The sequence below is a fragment of the Cynoglossus semilaevis genome, chromosome 10 (assembly GCF_000523025.1).
Source record: "Cynoglossus semilaevis isolate Cse_v1.0 chromosome 10, Cse_v1.0, whole genome shotgun sequence".
Lineage (NCBI taxonomy): Eukaryota > Metazoa > Chordata > Actinopteri > Pleuronectiformes > Cynoglossidae > Cynoglossus > Cynoglossus semilaevis.
This window is the reverse complement of record NC_024316.1, coordinates 13,649,734-13,665,675: the sequence shown is the minus strand read 5'-3', so window position 1 is coordinate 13,665,675 and position 15,942 is coordinate 13,649,734. Positions and strand designations below refer to the sequence as shown.

General features: G+C 42.4%; 2 protein-coding genes across 5 annotated transcripts in view; one reads left to right on the top strand and one right to left on the bottom strand.

The window, feature by feature from the left end:
• The window catches only part of LOC103385104 (low-density lipoprotein receptor-related protein 1-like), an 88,765-nt gene that overhangs the window by 16,813 nt on the left and 56,010 nt on the right, over positions 1-15,942 (bottom strand). For 2 of the 4 annotated variants that reach the window (XM_025059514.1, XM_025059516.1), the window contains exons 28-50: positions 15,222-15,353; positions 14,342-14,569; positions 14,076-14,250; positions 13,517-13,611; positions 12,888-13,037; positions 12,667-12,807; positions 11,554-11,682; positions 11,339-11,470; positions 11,091-11,225; positions 10,863-10,992; positions 10,628-10,754; positions 9,332-9,483; positions 9,112-9,236; positions 8,004-8,378; positions 3,753-3,942; positions 3,382-3,586; positions 3,102-3,294; positions 2,475-2,600; positions 2,267-2,395; positions 1,290-1,409; positions 903-1,016; positions 345-494; positions 127-249 (exon numbers count right to left, since the gene is read on the bottom strand). In XM_025059514.1, the coding sequence (XP_024915282.1) occupies positions 127-249; positions 345-494; positions 903-1,016; positions 1,290-1,409; positions 2,267-2,395; positions 2,475-2,600; positions 3,102-3,294; positions 3,382-3,586; positions 3,753-3,942; positions 8,004-8,378; positions 9,112-9,236; positions 9,332-9,483; positions 10,628-10,754; positions 10,863-10,992; positions 11,091-11,225; positions 11,339-11,470; positions 11,554-11,682; positions 12,667-12,807; positions 12,888-13,037; positions 13,517-13,611; positions 14,076-14,250; positions 14,342-14,569; positions 15,222-15,353 (3,576 nt within the window). The remainder of the gene's footprint in view (positions 1-126; positions 250-344; positions 495-902; positions 1,017-1,289; positions 1,410-2,266; positions 2,396-2,474; positions 2,601-3,101; positions 3,295-3,381; positions 3,587-3,752; positions 3,943-8,003; positions 8,379-9,111; positions 9,237-9,331; positions 9,484-10,627; positions 10,755-10,862; positions 10,993-11,090; positions 11,226-11,338; positions 11,471-11,553; positions 11,683-12,666; positions 12,808-12,887; positions 13,038-13,516; positions 13,612-14,075; positions 14,251-14,341; positions 14,570-15,221; positions 15,354-15,942) is intronic. The other 2 variants (XM_025059515.1, XM_025059517.1) reach the window with 1 other exon arrangement.
• Positions 5,933-7,997, top strand: LOC103385139 (galanin receptor type 1). Its single transcript, XM_008318923.3, has one exon. It carries the CDS (start codon positions 6,157-6,159, stop codon positions 7,192-7,194), a length of 1,038 nt encoding a protein of 345 aa, XP_008317145.1. The 5' UTR covers positions 5,933-6,156; the 3' UTR covers positions 7,195-7,997.

Sequence of the window (15,942 nt, the reverse complement as noted above, 5' to 3'; positions counted from 1 at the left end):
AACATCATTGGAAAAATAATCTGTCATGTTTTCCAATGGGAAAAGAGGGAGACATGACAATCTGGGCATTGTGTTTGTTCTTTGTTTGTGTCTTGAGGAAACGTCTGGGTTTGAGGAAAGACTGACCACAGTGTGTCTCATCAGCTCCGTTCTCACAGTCGTTCTCTTTATCACATGTCCAGCTCATGGGGATGCAGCGACCGCTGGGACAAGCGAAGAAGTTGACCGGACATTTGAGTCTCTTTTTATCTGCAAGGCAAATTATTAAGTCAAATACTGTAAAATAAAATATATATATACACAAAATAACCTTTAAAGGCTTTTAGAGAAAACAAAGCACAAACCTGGGCAGTTTCTCTCATCAGAATAGTCCCCACAGTCGTTGTTGCCGTCACACACCCACGAGGGGAGATAACACAGGGTGGTTTTCTCACAGCTCTGGAAATTTGCTCCTTTTACTCCCAAACGGAAGAAACGGGAACAGTCTGTGGCCTCTGGAAACAAAACAAGCAAAAATATATATTTTTGTCCAGTGCTCAAATGGTGGCCCGCAGTCTGCAGCTGGCCCCCGAGTTGCCTATTTGAGGGCCACAAGAACAGCAGTTTTTTTTGTTTTTGTTTTTTTTTTACACTCAGTTTTGGAAGTGGTGTGCTTATCCATACTTTGCCAGAAGAGGGAGCCTAGTTTTGTATTGTTTGGTTTAATTTGAATTTATGTCAAAATATAAATGGCCATTTATTTATTTGTTGTTGTTTTGAACATGACTTGTGGCTTGACCAACTGATATAAATTGACCTTTGACCCAATAAAAACAACCATTCTGTCACCACCTCCTCCATGTTGCCCTAATTTGAACATTTGACAGTAAAAAATTGTTGAATCAGTTCAGCACTCTACTCACGGCAGTTCATTTCGTCACTGGCGTCCTCACAGTTGACCACCTGATCACAGCGGCTGTAGTTGGAGATGCAGCTTCCATCTTTGCACTGGAACTCTCCTGCGTTACACAGGGTCACTACAGGAAAAAGGACAGGCTTAAAGGATCCCATACATGAAGCATGTCTGCAGTCAGACGGCCTGATGGAGCCAACTGTTGTAATTATGTAAATGTCAGCGAGCGTTTAATCCTGTGTGGCAGGACTAACTCACTGAAGATGTGACGGTGATGTGTTAAATGTTGTTGTGCGACTAGAACATTTTCAAATGAGCCACGGTTCACTTTAAATATGGAATTAACACGGTTGGATAATTTTTAATTTCACAGTCGGAGTGGAGACGAGAAACTCACTGTTACAGGGCAGTTCGTCTGAATGGTCGCCACAGTCGTCGGTTCCATCACACCAGAACTGGTGACCGATGCAGCGGCCATTGATGCAGCGTCTGTAGCCTTTCTTACAAAGACGGTTGGCTGAGAGGGAAAAATCATTTTATTATGCTTTGCCAAAATGGTATCTATCCTTGAATTACATTATATTATGTGTTATTTTAAAATGATAAATTAAATGATGAATGTTTTTGGATTCTGTTGCCTGGGGGTATTTAAAAAAACATCAAGGAATTGTTTCTAGATAAAAAAAAATCAATCTTCTTAGGTTAAAAAATAATTGTACATTTTAGCTGATTTTTACAGAGCCCCTAAAGCACGAGAAAGAATCTTGTGCGCACGAGATACGTATCTTTTCTGTTTTTCCCCCTATGTCAATTTCGCACCAGCTTTTCTGTTTTTCCCCCTATGTCAATTTAGGGGCTCTGTAGATATTTTTCTCAATTATAAAAATAAAAATATATCTTTATGAGCTTGAATCAACCAGTAGGAGAATCTAGATTTTTTTTAAACATCACAGGGTTCCTTTGCAAAACGCAGTAGAACAACAGGAACATTAACTTGACTTATGGATTTATGTCAAGACTTATGGAAAAAAACTAAATAAAAAAAGCAAGCTTTAAAAAAACCTCCTGTGTTTGTGGTGTATTTTCCAGGCAGCGTTAATGTATGAGAGGGTACAAGGGCAGATCTCATGTTTATGGCCCACACATTTCATTCTAATTAACCCTGCAGCCCAGAAACCCATGCTGGACCCACACTGACATGATGCCGTGATGATCTACCGTCACACACACACACACACCAGCCATTGGCCCTTCCATCATCCAGTAATTAATTGTATGTAATCGCCTTCATTCATTCTAATTAGCCGCGAACACCAGCTCGTTATATGCTGATTATGATTCACAGATGATAATTAGCACGGTGATGAAACTCACCACAGTACGACTGTTTCTCATCCGACTTGTCTTTGCAGTGGGCCATGCCGTCGCAGGTCAGACTGTAGTTGATGCAGTCTCCGTTTCCACACTCAAAGTCGTCCACACTTCCACAGGAGACGTTCAGAGCTGTGGGGAAAACAACATCTGACATTAAACCACAAGAAAACTTTATCCTGATGAAGGTTGAAGGTTTGATCTTTCTTACAGGAGCAGGTGTTGTCTTCCAGAAGCTGTCTGTCTCCACGGCAGCTGCAGTTGACCCGTCCATCAGATGTGGGCAGACACAAGTCCTGGCAACCTCCGTTGTTTGTTCGGCAAGGAGAAAACTCGCCTGAAGAGAAAGTCACACGGTGGCTCAGGTCTAACAAACTTCTCAGAGTATAAAAAAAAAACATCTTCACTCCTTGAGGTGAGAGCTCTCACCACTTTCTCTACCAATATGATTTTGAACCTTCCTCTATCCCTTGGTAATCAAATGTAAATGAAACACTTAGTAGAGAATTGGATTTACTCACAACTCTTTAAGAAAAATATTTATTTTAGGACAACCATACGCATAATAAGCTCTGGTGGGCCACAAAAATTATGTGGCAGGCCACGTTCGGCCCACGGGCCTTGAGTTTGATTTATGAGCTCTATATGCTGAGGTAAACAGTTTGGAACAAAGAGTTCGATCCACAAGCTGTCGGAGGCGAGTGAAAATCACTTTAGCTCTGCTGAGCTGGTACAAATGAAAGTGAAGAGAACAATTACAACTGACACCTTCAGAAACGCTGTAATTCAGAGGCAGTAGCTACACAAACCTGGCACTGAGGCAGTAAATAATACTCACAGCTATTGGTGTCATTAGCCACAGCAACAATGCCCATGGGCTGCTGAGGGATGTCTGCACGCAGCACCTTCATGTCTCCTCCTGTGTACTTATCAGCTCTGAGCACGGCCCTCCTCACCCAGTCAGTCCAGAAGATGTAGTCTCCGTACACGGCCAGGCCGAACGGGTGGACAGGCTCGTTTTTCAATAAGACCTTAAAAAAGGATAAGGTCAATAATTAGTACTGGAATTCACAAAAAAAAAAAAAAAAAACTAAAACCAACATCTTAGGGCCACTTACGTAACGGCTGCTTCCATCATATTCACAGCGTTCAATCTTGTCCAAAGTGGCGTCAGAGAAGTAGAGTTTCTCAGCCCGATGATCTATGGCCAGGCCATTTGGAGTTTTAATGTCGCTCCCGACGATCACAAGCAGGTTGGCTCCGTTCAGAGAGGCCCTCATGATGCTGGGGGACTGCTCATTCCAGTTGGTCCAGAACATGATACTGAGTCGGGAACAAACGCAGGGAAAGAATGAGGTGGGAGTTCCCAAAAAAAGTTATGGCTGAGTGAACTGGTATAAATCTGATGCTTAAAAGGAATTAAGGAAATAAATGGTACTGGACGCGGGCCCTGGCTGCAGAACACACAGGTCCAATATTAATGACTCACTCCTGACACTCGTCCAGCACGAAGGCCCTGGGGTGGTCTTCTCCAGACATAGTGACCACAATGTTGCGGTTATAGGCCACAGTGCGACTCTGGTCCACGGTGTGGCGGGTGATGGTGGAGGTGGTGTAACTGGTCCAGTACAACGTGTCCCAGGCACGGTGATACGCCAAGCCCTCGACTGACCCCACATCTGTAAAACAGAGCAGGAAGAAGAGAGAGACCCTCAGTGAATTGTTGGATTCTGTACAAATGTTTTTACACCCGTGACACTTTAGCTACAGCTGAGTATGAGGAGAATGGACCCTTTACTGTCAATATAAAAAAGAACATCTCCAGGGTGTAAGGAGCAGCTTTAGTGAGTGAGGAGTCAACAAATCATTTATCTCTGACACAGCTGTGACAGTGTTGCCCCCAAAGGTAAGAATAAAGACATCTTCCTCTTCCTCCCCTTTATGGTGCTTAAAAAAAAAAAGGTCAACAGGCCAGTACCTCACGTTAAGTCTAATAGCGCTAAATAGCGCCACCTGTTTTTAGCTTGTACTCATGGTTAAGCTAAGTTTGAGCAGAGTTGTGACAGCTTTATTTAAGGCTTTCCTCATCTTTTCACTTCAGTCAACGAATTGTAAAATATCTATGATAAAAAAAAGTATAAATAAATAAATAAAAGTAAAATAGAGAGGACGGTAAACTGCACCATCACAGTACTGATCCAAGTACTTAGTAGCCCGCTGTTCCGGCTAAGACTTAAAAGCCTGTATCATCCTGTCATTTCACAGCTGACTGCCTGCACATACAAACACTGCTCTGCGTCGACTCCATCACTCACGGTGACTTCTTGTCCTGTGAGAGGAAGTGCGAGTGGAACAGCTTTAGTCACTTTGCAGACACAGGCCAGTGGGAGGAGGTCTTGAGTAAGTGATGAAGATAAAGTACTTCTTCTGGATATTGAACATATTTTCCTCCTGTGACTGAGCGCCCACAGAGCACCGACACAGAAGAAGGACTATTTTTACTCCGCGCTGCCCACACGACACACCCACGCATGGAAAAGGACACTCGGCTCAGAGCTGTGCATCCATGCGTTTAAAGTCACACAGAAGACCATGTTTATGACCAACAATAAAAACCTCCACACTCTGTTTGATTTTAGACTGAAAGTCATTAACTGTGCTTTAACAGACGACTCATATGAATGAAAACAGTTGAACAGGTGAGATTCAAACTAAAAAAAACAACAAAAAACAAAGAAAAAACAAAACATCTGGACCAATAGCTAACCTGAAATAAAACTAATTTTAATCAGAATAGCTTTGAAAACGTTCACTGACGTCCAGAATTACATAAGGAGATCACACACAGCCTCCGCCTTCACTTGCCTCAATCAGCTCAGCCCATGGTTACTGTGCAAACAAGGCAGAAAACAAGTTGTTAAAACCGCGGACACTCGGAAGAACAGCGTTTCCCACCATCACAGGAGCCGCGCTGCAATCCAAGTAACACATGGGAAATATTACGTTTGTATTTTTGCTTGTTTTGATCTCTGCTTCTTTTATTCTTTTTCTCTGGCTGATTGTTCTTCTGCGTCTCCTGCAGGACGGCACGTCTCTGAAGGGCATCTAAATGGACAACATGTCCCCTGCCACACTGACCACCTAATGTGGCATCAAGTGGCATCGACTGCTTTTAAAGTGGGACATCTGTTAGCAACTACTGGGCTGATTTGGTCCACTGTTGCCTGGTTTCAGGGAATCGATTCAGGCACAGAGGAACTGCTGCGCTGACATCCCTCCAATTTTGGACTCAAAATGCTCCAACGTGGATTACTAAGCAGTTTCTGACGCAGCCAAGGACTGGCCTGAACGCTCTCTGAAGTCCTGCTTCAAACGTGACTGCAGAGCAAGATGCAAAGAACTGCCATCATTTGATGTTTGTTTCAAGAAAAGGATCAAATATATCATCTTAACAATTAATAAAGCTGAGAGATCCAGTCAGAGAGCAACAGGAGCTCGTGTGACTCAGGAGGCATTGGATTCAAACATTCATTTATTCCTGTGCACTTGAAAATGAATTTTGACCATGCGATAATGGACCCTCTGTGTTTGCAGGTCACATTTTAAAGTTCAATACAGCCTTTATATTCTGTGTTCCACAGACAGCACTAAGTACATAAATGTCAGGAGGTTGTCAACTGACCAGCGCGCTCCCAACTGCTTCAATAACTGCAATCTTCTGGAGGGCACTGGCAGCCATAATGGAGTGCGGCCGTTCCGTCTGTCACTAACAGTTAAGGCATGGATCGCAGTCAAAAAACGCATCAGCCAGACACTTTGTATAAACGCTGCTGTGGCGCTCAATATTTAAGAGCCATTAAGGTAATTACTCTATAGACTCTTCTGATGAATACATGGAGACTTTGGGGCAGAAGGAAAATAGTAGCAGCTTTGGCCAGTTCACCCGCGCAGACGATAATTTGATTAAAGTCATCGTGCCCACCATGGACGCGCTGATTCTGGTGACCGGCCTTGTGGGACAAACCCTTGTCATAATCATTCTTAACGGCAGGAGGAGAAAAGAAAGTCAACCTCCACACGGCACAGACACGCTGCTGCTGGCGCTGAGCGCCGCTGACCTGCTGCTGCTGCTGTGTCTGCCCTTCCACACGTCCGCCATCACTCTGGGCTACTGGCCTTTTGGCACCTTAATGTGCAAAGCCATCAGCTTCCTGGGCGTGGCCTGCTCCGCAGCATCGGTCTTCACTCTGGCAGCCCTGGCTGTGACGCGCTACCTCACCGTGGTCCACTCCACCTGTGCGTACCGTCTGAGGATGCACAGGCGGATAAAGCTGGCGGTGATCCTGCTCTGGGTCCCCGCCTCGGCTCTGGCGGCGCCTCAGTTTGCCTTTCGCACTGTTACTGTGTCCAGCGCTGTTTACTGCTTTGCCTTCCTGTCTGAATTCAGCCAGCTGGTCTACAGCTTAGCTCTGTTCCTGTTTGGCTTCGCTCTGCCACTGGGCATCATCGTGCTGATGTACGCCAAGATCTACTGCTTTCTTCGACACGCACGGCTGCTGGGAAACGCTCCCCAGCTGGAACGCTACCAGAGCCAGGTCACTCACACTTCAGCTCTCCTGGTCCTGGTCTTCACTCTTCTGTGGCTGCCCTCCTACGCCCTCATGTTCTCCTTCATTGGCGGGACAGTATCAAACTCACCCGGCTACAACACAGTTGCCGTTCTGGCCAGGACGTTGGCATCATCAGCAGCAGTGGTGAACCCACTACTGTACGGGTTTGTGTCTCAGAAGTTTAGACGAGAACTACGAGAGCTGGGGAGAGAACGTTGGGCTTGGTGTAAAAGCTGCCTGATTGGTTGTCCTGACCTCTTCAACAGCGACATGGTTCAACCGTTCGAGCTGGACACAACCTCAGAGAGAGGACAACCCTGAACCTCTGAGCAGAAGAGGAAGAAAAAAAAAAAAACCTAGGCTACCCCAATATTTACTATTTAAAGACTAATAATAATATATGTGGGCAAATCTATGTAATATTTATATTTTATGTTATATTACTTTATCTGAGATTATGCAAAATGTAAAATGGAATATACTTGATTTTACTGTTACAAATAAATCTAATCATGAAAAACTTTTCATTTTATAGCTAAAAAATTAAAATCTGAAAGGAGCCTATAATGTAACCTGAAATCTTTGTTGTTATTCTTTTTTTCAGAAAAGAAGGTCTTAAAGACACAAATCTACATAGAAGAAATTTTAAAAAGAACAGTTTTGACCTAAATATAGGACTCGCATTAAAAGTAATTAAAAATTGGTTTTATAATTGTTGCAATTTCATTAGAATAATAATTATCTCTAAAGAAAACCATTTATAATTAAACCAAATGAAAAAAGGGTAAATAAAAAAATAAATATATTTTTAGTGTATTTTAATAGAGAGTAGAAAAGTAAAGTGTTGTTACGCTCCTAAATTCAAGAAGCAGCAGCTGTGTGTGTGTGTGTGTGTGTGTGTGTGTGTGTGTGTGTGTGTGTGTGTATACAGTGAATCCTCAGAAGTGCTTCGTTTGTCAAAATGTGCCTTAATGAATGTTTTCAGTTTCCAGAGGCTGAGGGACAACATGCAGTTACACCACAGACTCTGCTGCTTTACCCTGTGTGTGTGTGTGTGTGTGTGTGTAAAAAGGTTGACTGCAGCAAAGTTGCAGATTAAGACTTCGTGTAACTGTTGACTCCACACTTACTGTCCACCACGATCTTGCGGTCGGTGCCGTCATCGTTGATCTGCTGGATGTTGCCAAAGTGGATGTCGCTGAAGAAGATGCGGTTGGAACCTTTTCCTCCGCCGCCGTGGTAGTCAAAGGTGAGGGCGATCACATTCTTCATATGATCCGGATCTTCGAATGGCTTAATCGGCGCGTTGAGGTTGGTCTCATCCGAGAGGTGGATGCTCTTCAGGATGGTGCGTTCAGAGTACAGCAGGTACCCGTCGTAGTCGCGGCAGCTGCGGTTGTCCTCTGCCAGCATACCGTGAGCACAGGCGCAGGTGCGCTTATCATTCCCACGATAGAGACACAGCTGCTCACAGCCGCCATTCTTGTCTTTGCAGACGTTGGTGCCTGGGGAGAGAATTTCACACATGAACGAGGGTTGGTGATAAATAACGAGCGGGGTTAATCAAAGGTATTTGACTGGAGCTCTGTATTTTTTTGACCTGTAAACTACATTCATTATTCAGAAAGGACAAGTGAGAAATGACGGTGATAGGAGGAAAAATAAAAAAAGCTCTCCAAGCCCAGCTCTCATGTTCATATTCAATAGTTGGCATTAAAAAAACAAAGATTAACCACCATTCCACTCCCACCTCTTTCATAATCCAGGGCTGATTTATGAAGTGTTACTGATTGGGTAACTGTGAGTTACTGTAAGAGTTCTCCGAAAAAACAAGTAAAAGATAAATGAACTTTGCTAGACAAAAAAATGATAAAAAAATTGTTAAGTTCAGTTTAACAAAATTGCAAAAACAAAATATTTTCAAAAAGACAAATCCACTAAGGGCCACCACCGACCTCAACAAGTCAAAAGAAAACTTATATTTAGTACCAGCAAAAAGGCTTTAGCTCAAAGAGCAGCTCAAATTGAGCTGAAGCTGAAGGTTCTTCAAATGTTTGACCAACATAGCTATAAGATTGATAGAAAAAAATAGAGTAGAAGTAGCATTAAGATAGCAAATCCCTTAAATTTGATTTAAAACCCCCATTAAAGCTGCTAATTTCTTTGAGTCTTTCTGTTTTTGCAACGACACACTGACTGATGGTTGATTCCTGCAGACGTTCTGTCTGATTTATTCACCTTGCTGCCTGGCCCTGTTGAAAACCTTGATGTCCTTGAGCTGCACACCGATCCCACTGCGGAGCTGAACAGCATCTGTGGCGTTGTCTTTGCTGCCTCTTTTGATGGAACCGTTGGCGTGAGTCCTGAACAGAAGCAGGACAAATGTTTTAGACTTCATAATGACGTGGTTTAAACCCTGTGAAGCTGGAGGAAACACACATTCATCCACGGCACTGACCTGTCACTCCAGTAAATGTATTCCTCAAACACAGACACTGCGAACATGTCCATGTTGTTGTTGGCCAGCACCACCTCCCTGTTCTCTCCAGTCTCCAGGTTGATGCGCTCAATCTTGTCCGTCCTGGCGTCGCACCAGTACAGAAAACCGTCCTGCAGGAAAAACAGCGGTGATTAATATTAATGTTCCTTTTTTTTTAGAATCCACATTGAACACATCTGTCTTCAGGTACACAGGTTCAAACGGTCATTTAAGGAAATCACAGTCATTTATTAAAACCTGACAAAAATATGAATTCTGAAGTAATTAACCGTGGTTTGAAATGAAACGTAAATTAAAAGTTAATATATGAAAAATAAATGTGACTGAGATGAGTGGAGCCGTCTTTGATGTTTGTCAGATGAAGGACCTCCCAAACTGTCAGACCTCCTACTGCAGTATGTACAGTCCATTTGATTTATATTCACTGATCCCAGTGTTATTCATATGCAAACCTTAATATTTTTAATTTAACGCCGAGCAATTTAAATATTTATATATAAATATATTCGCATAGTCATATATTTTCTAATATAATATAAAAAATATGCAAGTAAATGATGTAAAAAGTCCAGGATCCCGTTACTGTACAGTATCTTCACGAACCTCCCAGGGGCCCCAAACCCACTATTGAATACTCTATAGTAGACCACATGAACTGGTCTATTGTTTTATACAGTGCAGTAGTTCCCCACGCATACAAAAGCATTTCCACACAGGTTGGAGTTTGATGCTGTGGGTAATATCAGGTTGAAGTACTTCGTATTCACAGTAGTCAGCAGCTACACTTGATCTTAAATCACACTACGATGACACCTGGACAATACTTCCAGTCTGGTGAAGAACAGTCTTCCATTGTATCTGGGACTTGAACTTAAGACCAAGGCTGGGGCCAGACTAAAGTGTCAGTTACAGTCAACATGAAGGCTGAGTTTAAATGTTTGGAGAATTTAGTGAGAAATTTGATCAAAGTGAGACCAAAAAAAACTGCAGCCTGTTATTTAACAAAATTATAAAACTGCACTTTTTTTAATCTCTGCAGGGAGTTTTTTCTTTCTAAATTCAAAGTAAAACATCCAGTAGGTCTGTTCAGAGAAGCAGTGAAAAGAGTTTCCACAAAAATAATTACATTAATCACATTCATAAATAAATCAGATACAGACTCCAAACCTAAAAAAACAATGCAATGTTTAAGACAGTTAACTGAGAAAGTGTCAAAGACATTTTAAACGGCATGACGTCAGATGTGGTCCACACCTCGTAGTCGATGGAGATTCCATTTGGCCAGCTGATGCTCGCATTGACCATGACCCACCTCTGGGTGCCGTCCAAACGAGAACGTTCGATACGGGGATACTGACCCCACTCTGTCCAGAAGAGATATCTGCGAACAGAAAGCACATTTATGAAGATACTAAAACCTGAAGATGTAAACAACACAGTAACATCTCTAAAAAAGAAGAACGGTCTCAGCCCTGGCAGGAAATCATACCCTTTGACTGGGTGGACAGTAATGGCTCTGGGTTTGTCCAGGCCCTGGGAAATGACTACATAGCGGAAAGAGCCGTTCAGCCTGGCCACCTCAATCACGTCAAAGCCCTGGTCAGTCCAGTAAATGTTTCCTAGGAAAGGACAGGGACAGAAATCAGCCAACGCCGTCTTCAGTTGGTGTCTCCACAGCGTGGGCTCCAGTCAAAATAGAATATTAAGTTGTCCAAACCTGCTATCCAGTCCACAGTGATGCCCTCCACCCTGCCGATTCCATTGGTGACCACATCTTCCCTCCATGTCTGATCTCTCTTAGCCCTGCTGATGGTGCTCAGACCCATGTCCACCCAGTAGATGGTGTCATTCTCTGTAAGAAAAAAGCCATTCACTATAAATACTCAGTAATACGGGGTAATTACAGCTTCAGGTTTTATTTAAAGTGCAGCCGTGCAGTCACTGTTGTCCCTCAGTGTGGCTCACCAGCGTGGAAGTCGATGCCAACCGCCAGAGAGGTGCCAGACACTGGCACCAAGGCGTCAGATTTGTCCGCTGGGTCCAGTGGAATTCCTCTGATTCCCTCGTGAACGGAGTAGAGCAGGAACGAGCCCATACCTGCTCAGAGGCAGAACAGACAGCGTTTGTTCCGAGGACATTCCTCCTGTATGTGTGAAGGCAGCTGTGAAGATGCGTCTTACCCTCGCAGGACTGCTGTCCCGTCTTCAGGCTGTAGCCCGCCGTGCACATGCAGGACCTGGTGGTCGGGGAGGTGGGGAGACAGAGCTGGGAGCAGTCGCCATTGTTGTTGCTGCACAGGTTGATACCTGCTGGAGGGGAAAGGTATTACACTTAGACTCTGACCAGACAGAGAACAAGACAACATACATTTTGATTTATATAAAATATACGATATATATTTTATATACAAATGTAAATTTGTATATAAAATATAAAATTTAGATTTATATAAAATATAAATCATATTAAAAAGTCCTTATATTGAACTTAATTGAACTAGAGGGTTGCTCTCGCTTAATGATTAATCGTGATCAAACACAACAGTAATTTTTTGTGATTAATCAAGGTCAAACTGAGATTCCTAAAAATGCCAAAAAATGTTTTTCCTTTTTATTTTTGGAACAGACAGAAATACAACATAAGATAAATATATGTGATTTACACCTGTTTCTATTTGTCACCAATCCAAATGATGGAATTATAATAATGGAAATATGTCAGGAAAAGTATAAAAAGTATAATCAGGGAAGATCAGTGTTAGTCCAGGCTTTTATACAGTGGACAGTGAATTTGTAAGGATTGTTTTTTTATTAATCAGATTTACTTCTTAGTGTTTTTTATTTTTTTTATTTCACTCCGTTGGGATTCTGGTGAGAATGTTTCCTCTGTGATTCATTCTCTGTCTCGTAGCAACACTTCAGATTCACTCAGACTCAAAACAAATGAAACGCTGGTTCTTAACTGCTCATCTGAAGAGAAAACAAATATGGATTCGTCTAGACTTGATGGAAAACCGTTATGTTTTCCATTCCCTCCTTAGATCATGTCGTAAAAATATGTTTATATGTTTTTTTACTTTTTCACTGTTTCATCTCACTTCTTATTATGATACTCTCCAAGTCTCCACAGATTTCATTATTTTATAACTTTGTATTAAAGGCTGGAAGACTGATCTAATTTTTTTTTTGTAAAAATAAGAAATGTGTCATTGATTTTCTGTAAGGATCCAGATATAAAAAACATTTTTTTTCAAATCTTTCCTGAAAAACATGTTTATTTCCAGTATTCCGTACCTTTCTGCACATCCTCGTCGTAAATCCTCATGTGCATCATAGGTGACGTGTTGTTCCTCATGACCTTCCAGTTTCCTCCGTCGCTCTTGTCACATCTTCCTATCTGGTCTGTCCCTTGGTCCGCCCACCACAGCTTGTCTCCTACAGACAGGCAGAGGGAGAACATTCTCATCTTTGTTCAAAGGAGGTGGGAAATCTGCAGTAATACACTTTTGTCTCACCCATGATGGCCAGTGCAGTCGCCTTGGTGAGTTTGCCTTTCACACCTTCCAGTACCTCCAGCTTAGACCCGTCCATGTTGCACCTGTTGATGGTGCTGTTTCCTGAGCTGATCCAATAGAGCTGCTCCTTTTCAAAATCGATAGAAAGACCTGTGTGGAACAGATGTGAGACCTTCACACACTGAGGGTCCCCCAGACTTTTTCTTGAAAGCATCTTTCATCGACTTTTCTCTAACTCTATATTATTTAAATGGTTACTTGTAAATTGTTGCCAGGCAGGGTAGCATCACATAGGAGCGGTGTGTGATTCAAAAACAATAACCTACAATATTTACCAGTGACCACAGGGTAACAACAAACATGCATGGTCAGAACATTTAACCTGTTGTATTAACTCACAACACAGAGAGAAGCAGAGAGGAGAAATAATATCTCAGGTTAATCTAAGAGTGACCATGAAATCTATCTTTTTTTTCCCACTCATTTTCCATGACTGGAAAATTCGTCATTCATTTCCCAGTTTTTCCAGCACACATGGAAACCCTGATACTGCCTTGACCAACTTATTATGAGTCCCAGGTCCACTATTATATAACAGTTCCTCCTTATAAATAGGAACATGTGCTCACCTACGGGTCCCTTCTGATTGGTGAAGAGTGTTGTCTGGTTGCTGCCGTCCATATTGGCCATGCTGATGTTGTCTCCATCAGTCCAGTAAAGCTTCCTGAGGGAGAAAAACAGGTCAAAATAGAAAACATGTACACACAGATCCATAAATATTTTATTGTTTACTCCATTCAGTTGAATGTTTTAAATCTTCTTTTTAATTTGCCCTAGAGATTATCAGTAGAACTATCAACAAAAAAAAGGAACAAATGAGGACCATGTGTTAGGGAATGGACGCAGCAAAAAAGTAAGAAGGTTGAGACAAGAACTTGGTTTTAAAAATATATCTGTATGTAATTTTAATATGTATATAAAATGAAGCTACTTTTCACTGAACCCTGAAGAAGTTTTTAGAAATCACTAATTTTAACTCCTTTGTGAAAACAACATGATGTCAATACAGTGGACTGTGATCCTGTTTAGAGGAAAATAAAGATTCATTCATCACAGCACAGTTTTCATCTATGGCTTCACTTCATGGTTATGTCCATTTTCTTAATGTCAAACTGGAGACACACTCACCCCAGCAGGGGGTGCAGCACCAGGCAGTGTGGCTTGTCTAATCCTTGGATGACAGCGTTCTTGAAAGATCCATCCAGTCTGGCCACGTTAATCTGCTTTTTGTTGGCATCGTAGCTGGTCCAGAAGAGGTTCCTGGAGATCCAGTCTACAGCCAGTCCATGAGCATTTGGAAGATCTGGGAAGTATTAGAAGCACAAGCGTAAATGTTGATAGTTATTCTTAGACATTTTATACATGAAATTTAACAGAAAAAAATACATCCTTACCAGCAGAGACAACAGTCTCCACCCCAGTGCCATTGATAAAAGCTCTCTTGATGGTCTGTGTTCGAACGTCTGACCAGTAGATGCGATGCTCCACGGCGTCATAGTCCACTGCTGTCACATTGTCTATGTCCGGCACAGTGAAGGAAATGATGTAGTTGTAGTAAGGGTTGTCGATGTCCACGCCTCGGATCTCGATCTGGCGAGCGTAGAGGAGGAATTTGCGCGACTCTGGATAAGGGGAACAAACGACCAACAATGTCAAAAAACAGAACATTTTCTAAAGAAAATCAATACAATTTCTCCATTATGACACAAATATATATAAAAATAGCTCTGCAACCCTTCTCCTGTAGCTCTGTGACTTCTGAGGGGGCCCACCCCCCACATTGGGAACCATTGCATCGATTCATTGTTATTTTAAGTCCAATACACATTTGCTCTGAATGCACACACCCCAGACCAACCACTAGTCACAGGAGGGCTGTACCATTAATCAGTACTAGGTTGAAATTGAAACACATCAACAAAAACCACGTGTTAATGCGCTTTAAAATAATTGCTTGTGTTCATTATTGACGCCTTAAAGTAAAACCCAACCCTATCGATCGAAAAACTACAATCCTGCAAATAACGGTACCATACATGCAGTACACTTCATGTAACTGCCTTTATATAGAAAAGGCACAATGCACAATAGTGGTCCCAGGAGCTGTGAGGAAGAAAAAGTCTCTAAAACAAAGAGCTGGAACCTATAGATGGGACAGATGATAAATGGTTCTAGTACTACGTCTACTTCCTGAACAGTGGCTTTAAGCCAAGAGAAAGAGTCAGCAAGTATGTGTTGGTCAGTGAGGTACTGCTCCACGGAGTCTGTTCCTACCTTTGCAGGTTCGTTTGTCAGGCTGCAGCTTCATGAGATGAGGGCAGGCACATGAGAACGTCTGGTTGAAGTTGATGAGACAGAGGTGAGAGCACGGGCTTTGACCATCCTTACCGGCACACGGATTTGGAGCTACGGGTTAGAAGAAGGAGAAGAAGAAAAGTGAAAAACTTTAGACACTACACTATTGACTTCATTTAAATATATTACATTTTTGCTGCACATTTTTATTTAGTGGTAAAACTATTAAAATGGATATTTTGGTGTTGTCGGCTGCAGACGCCTGGACTAAACTAACTGAATTTAAGACACAGTTTCAACAGTATCATAGCCCTGAGTCATTTTCCAGAGCGTAACAGACCTCGACCACAATGGACCTGAATAACAGACTGGGCATATGTGTGTGTGTGTGTGTGTGTGTGTGCACCCTGTCAGCACAGCTTGTTGTCTCATCACTGTCATAGCCCTGGGTTATAGTTGTCAGTCACCAACTGTGTGTGTTCTGTGTTTTTTTTTGTTGTCGTTTCGTTTCAGTTTCAGACCCTGCTGCCTCTCTGCTGCCAACACACACACACACAGTCATACACACTCCTGGGATTTAAAAACCAGTGGTGAATAAACACCAGGGTGTCAACTCAGTCTGACAGACTGCTAGGAAAACAGCTGTGACAATTCCAAAGCGTAACTGTCAATCACATGTCTCGACACATGACGTTCAATT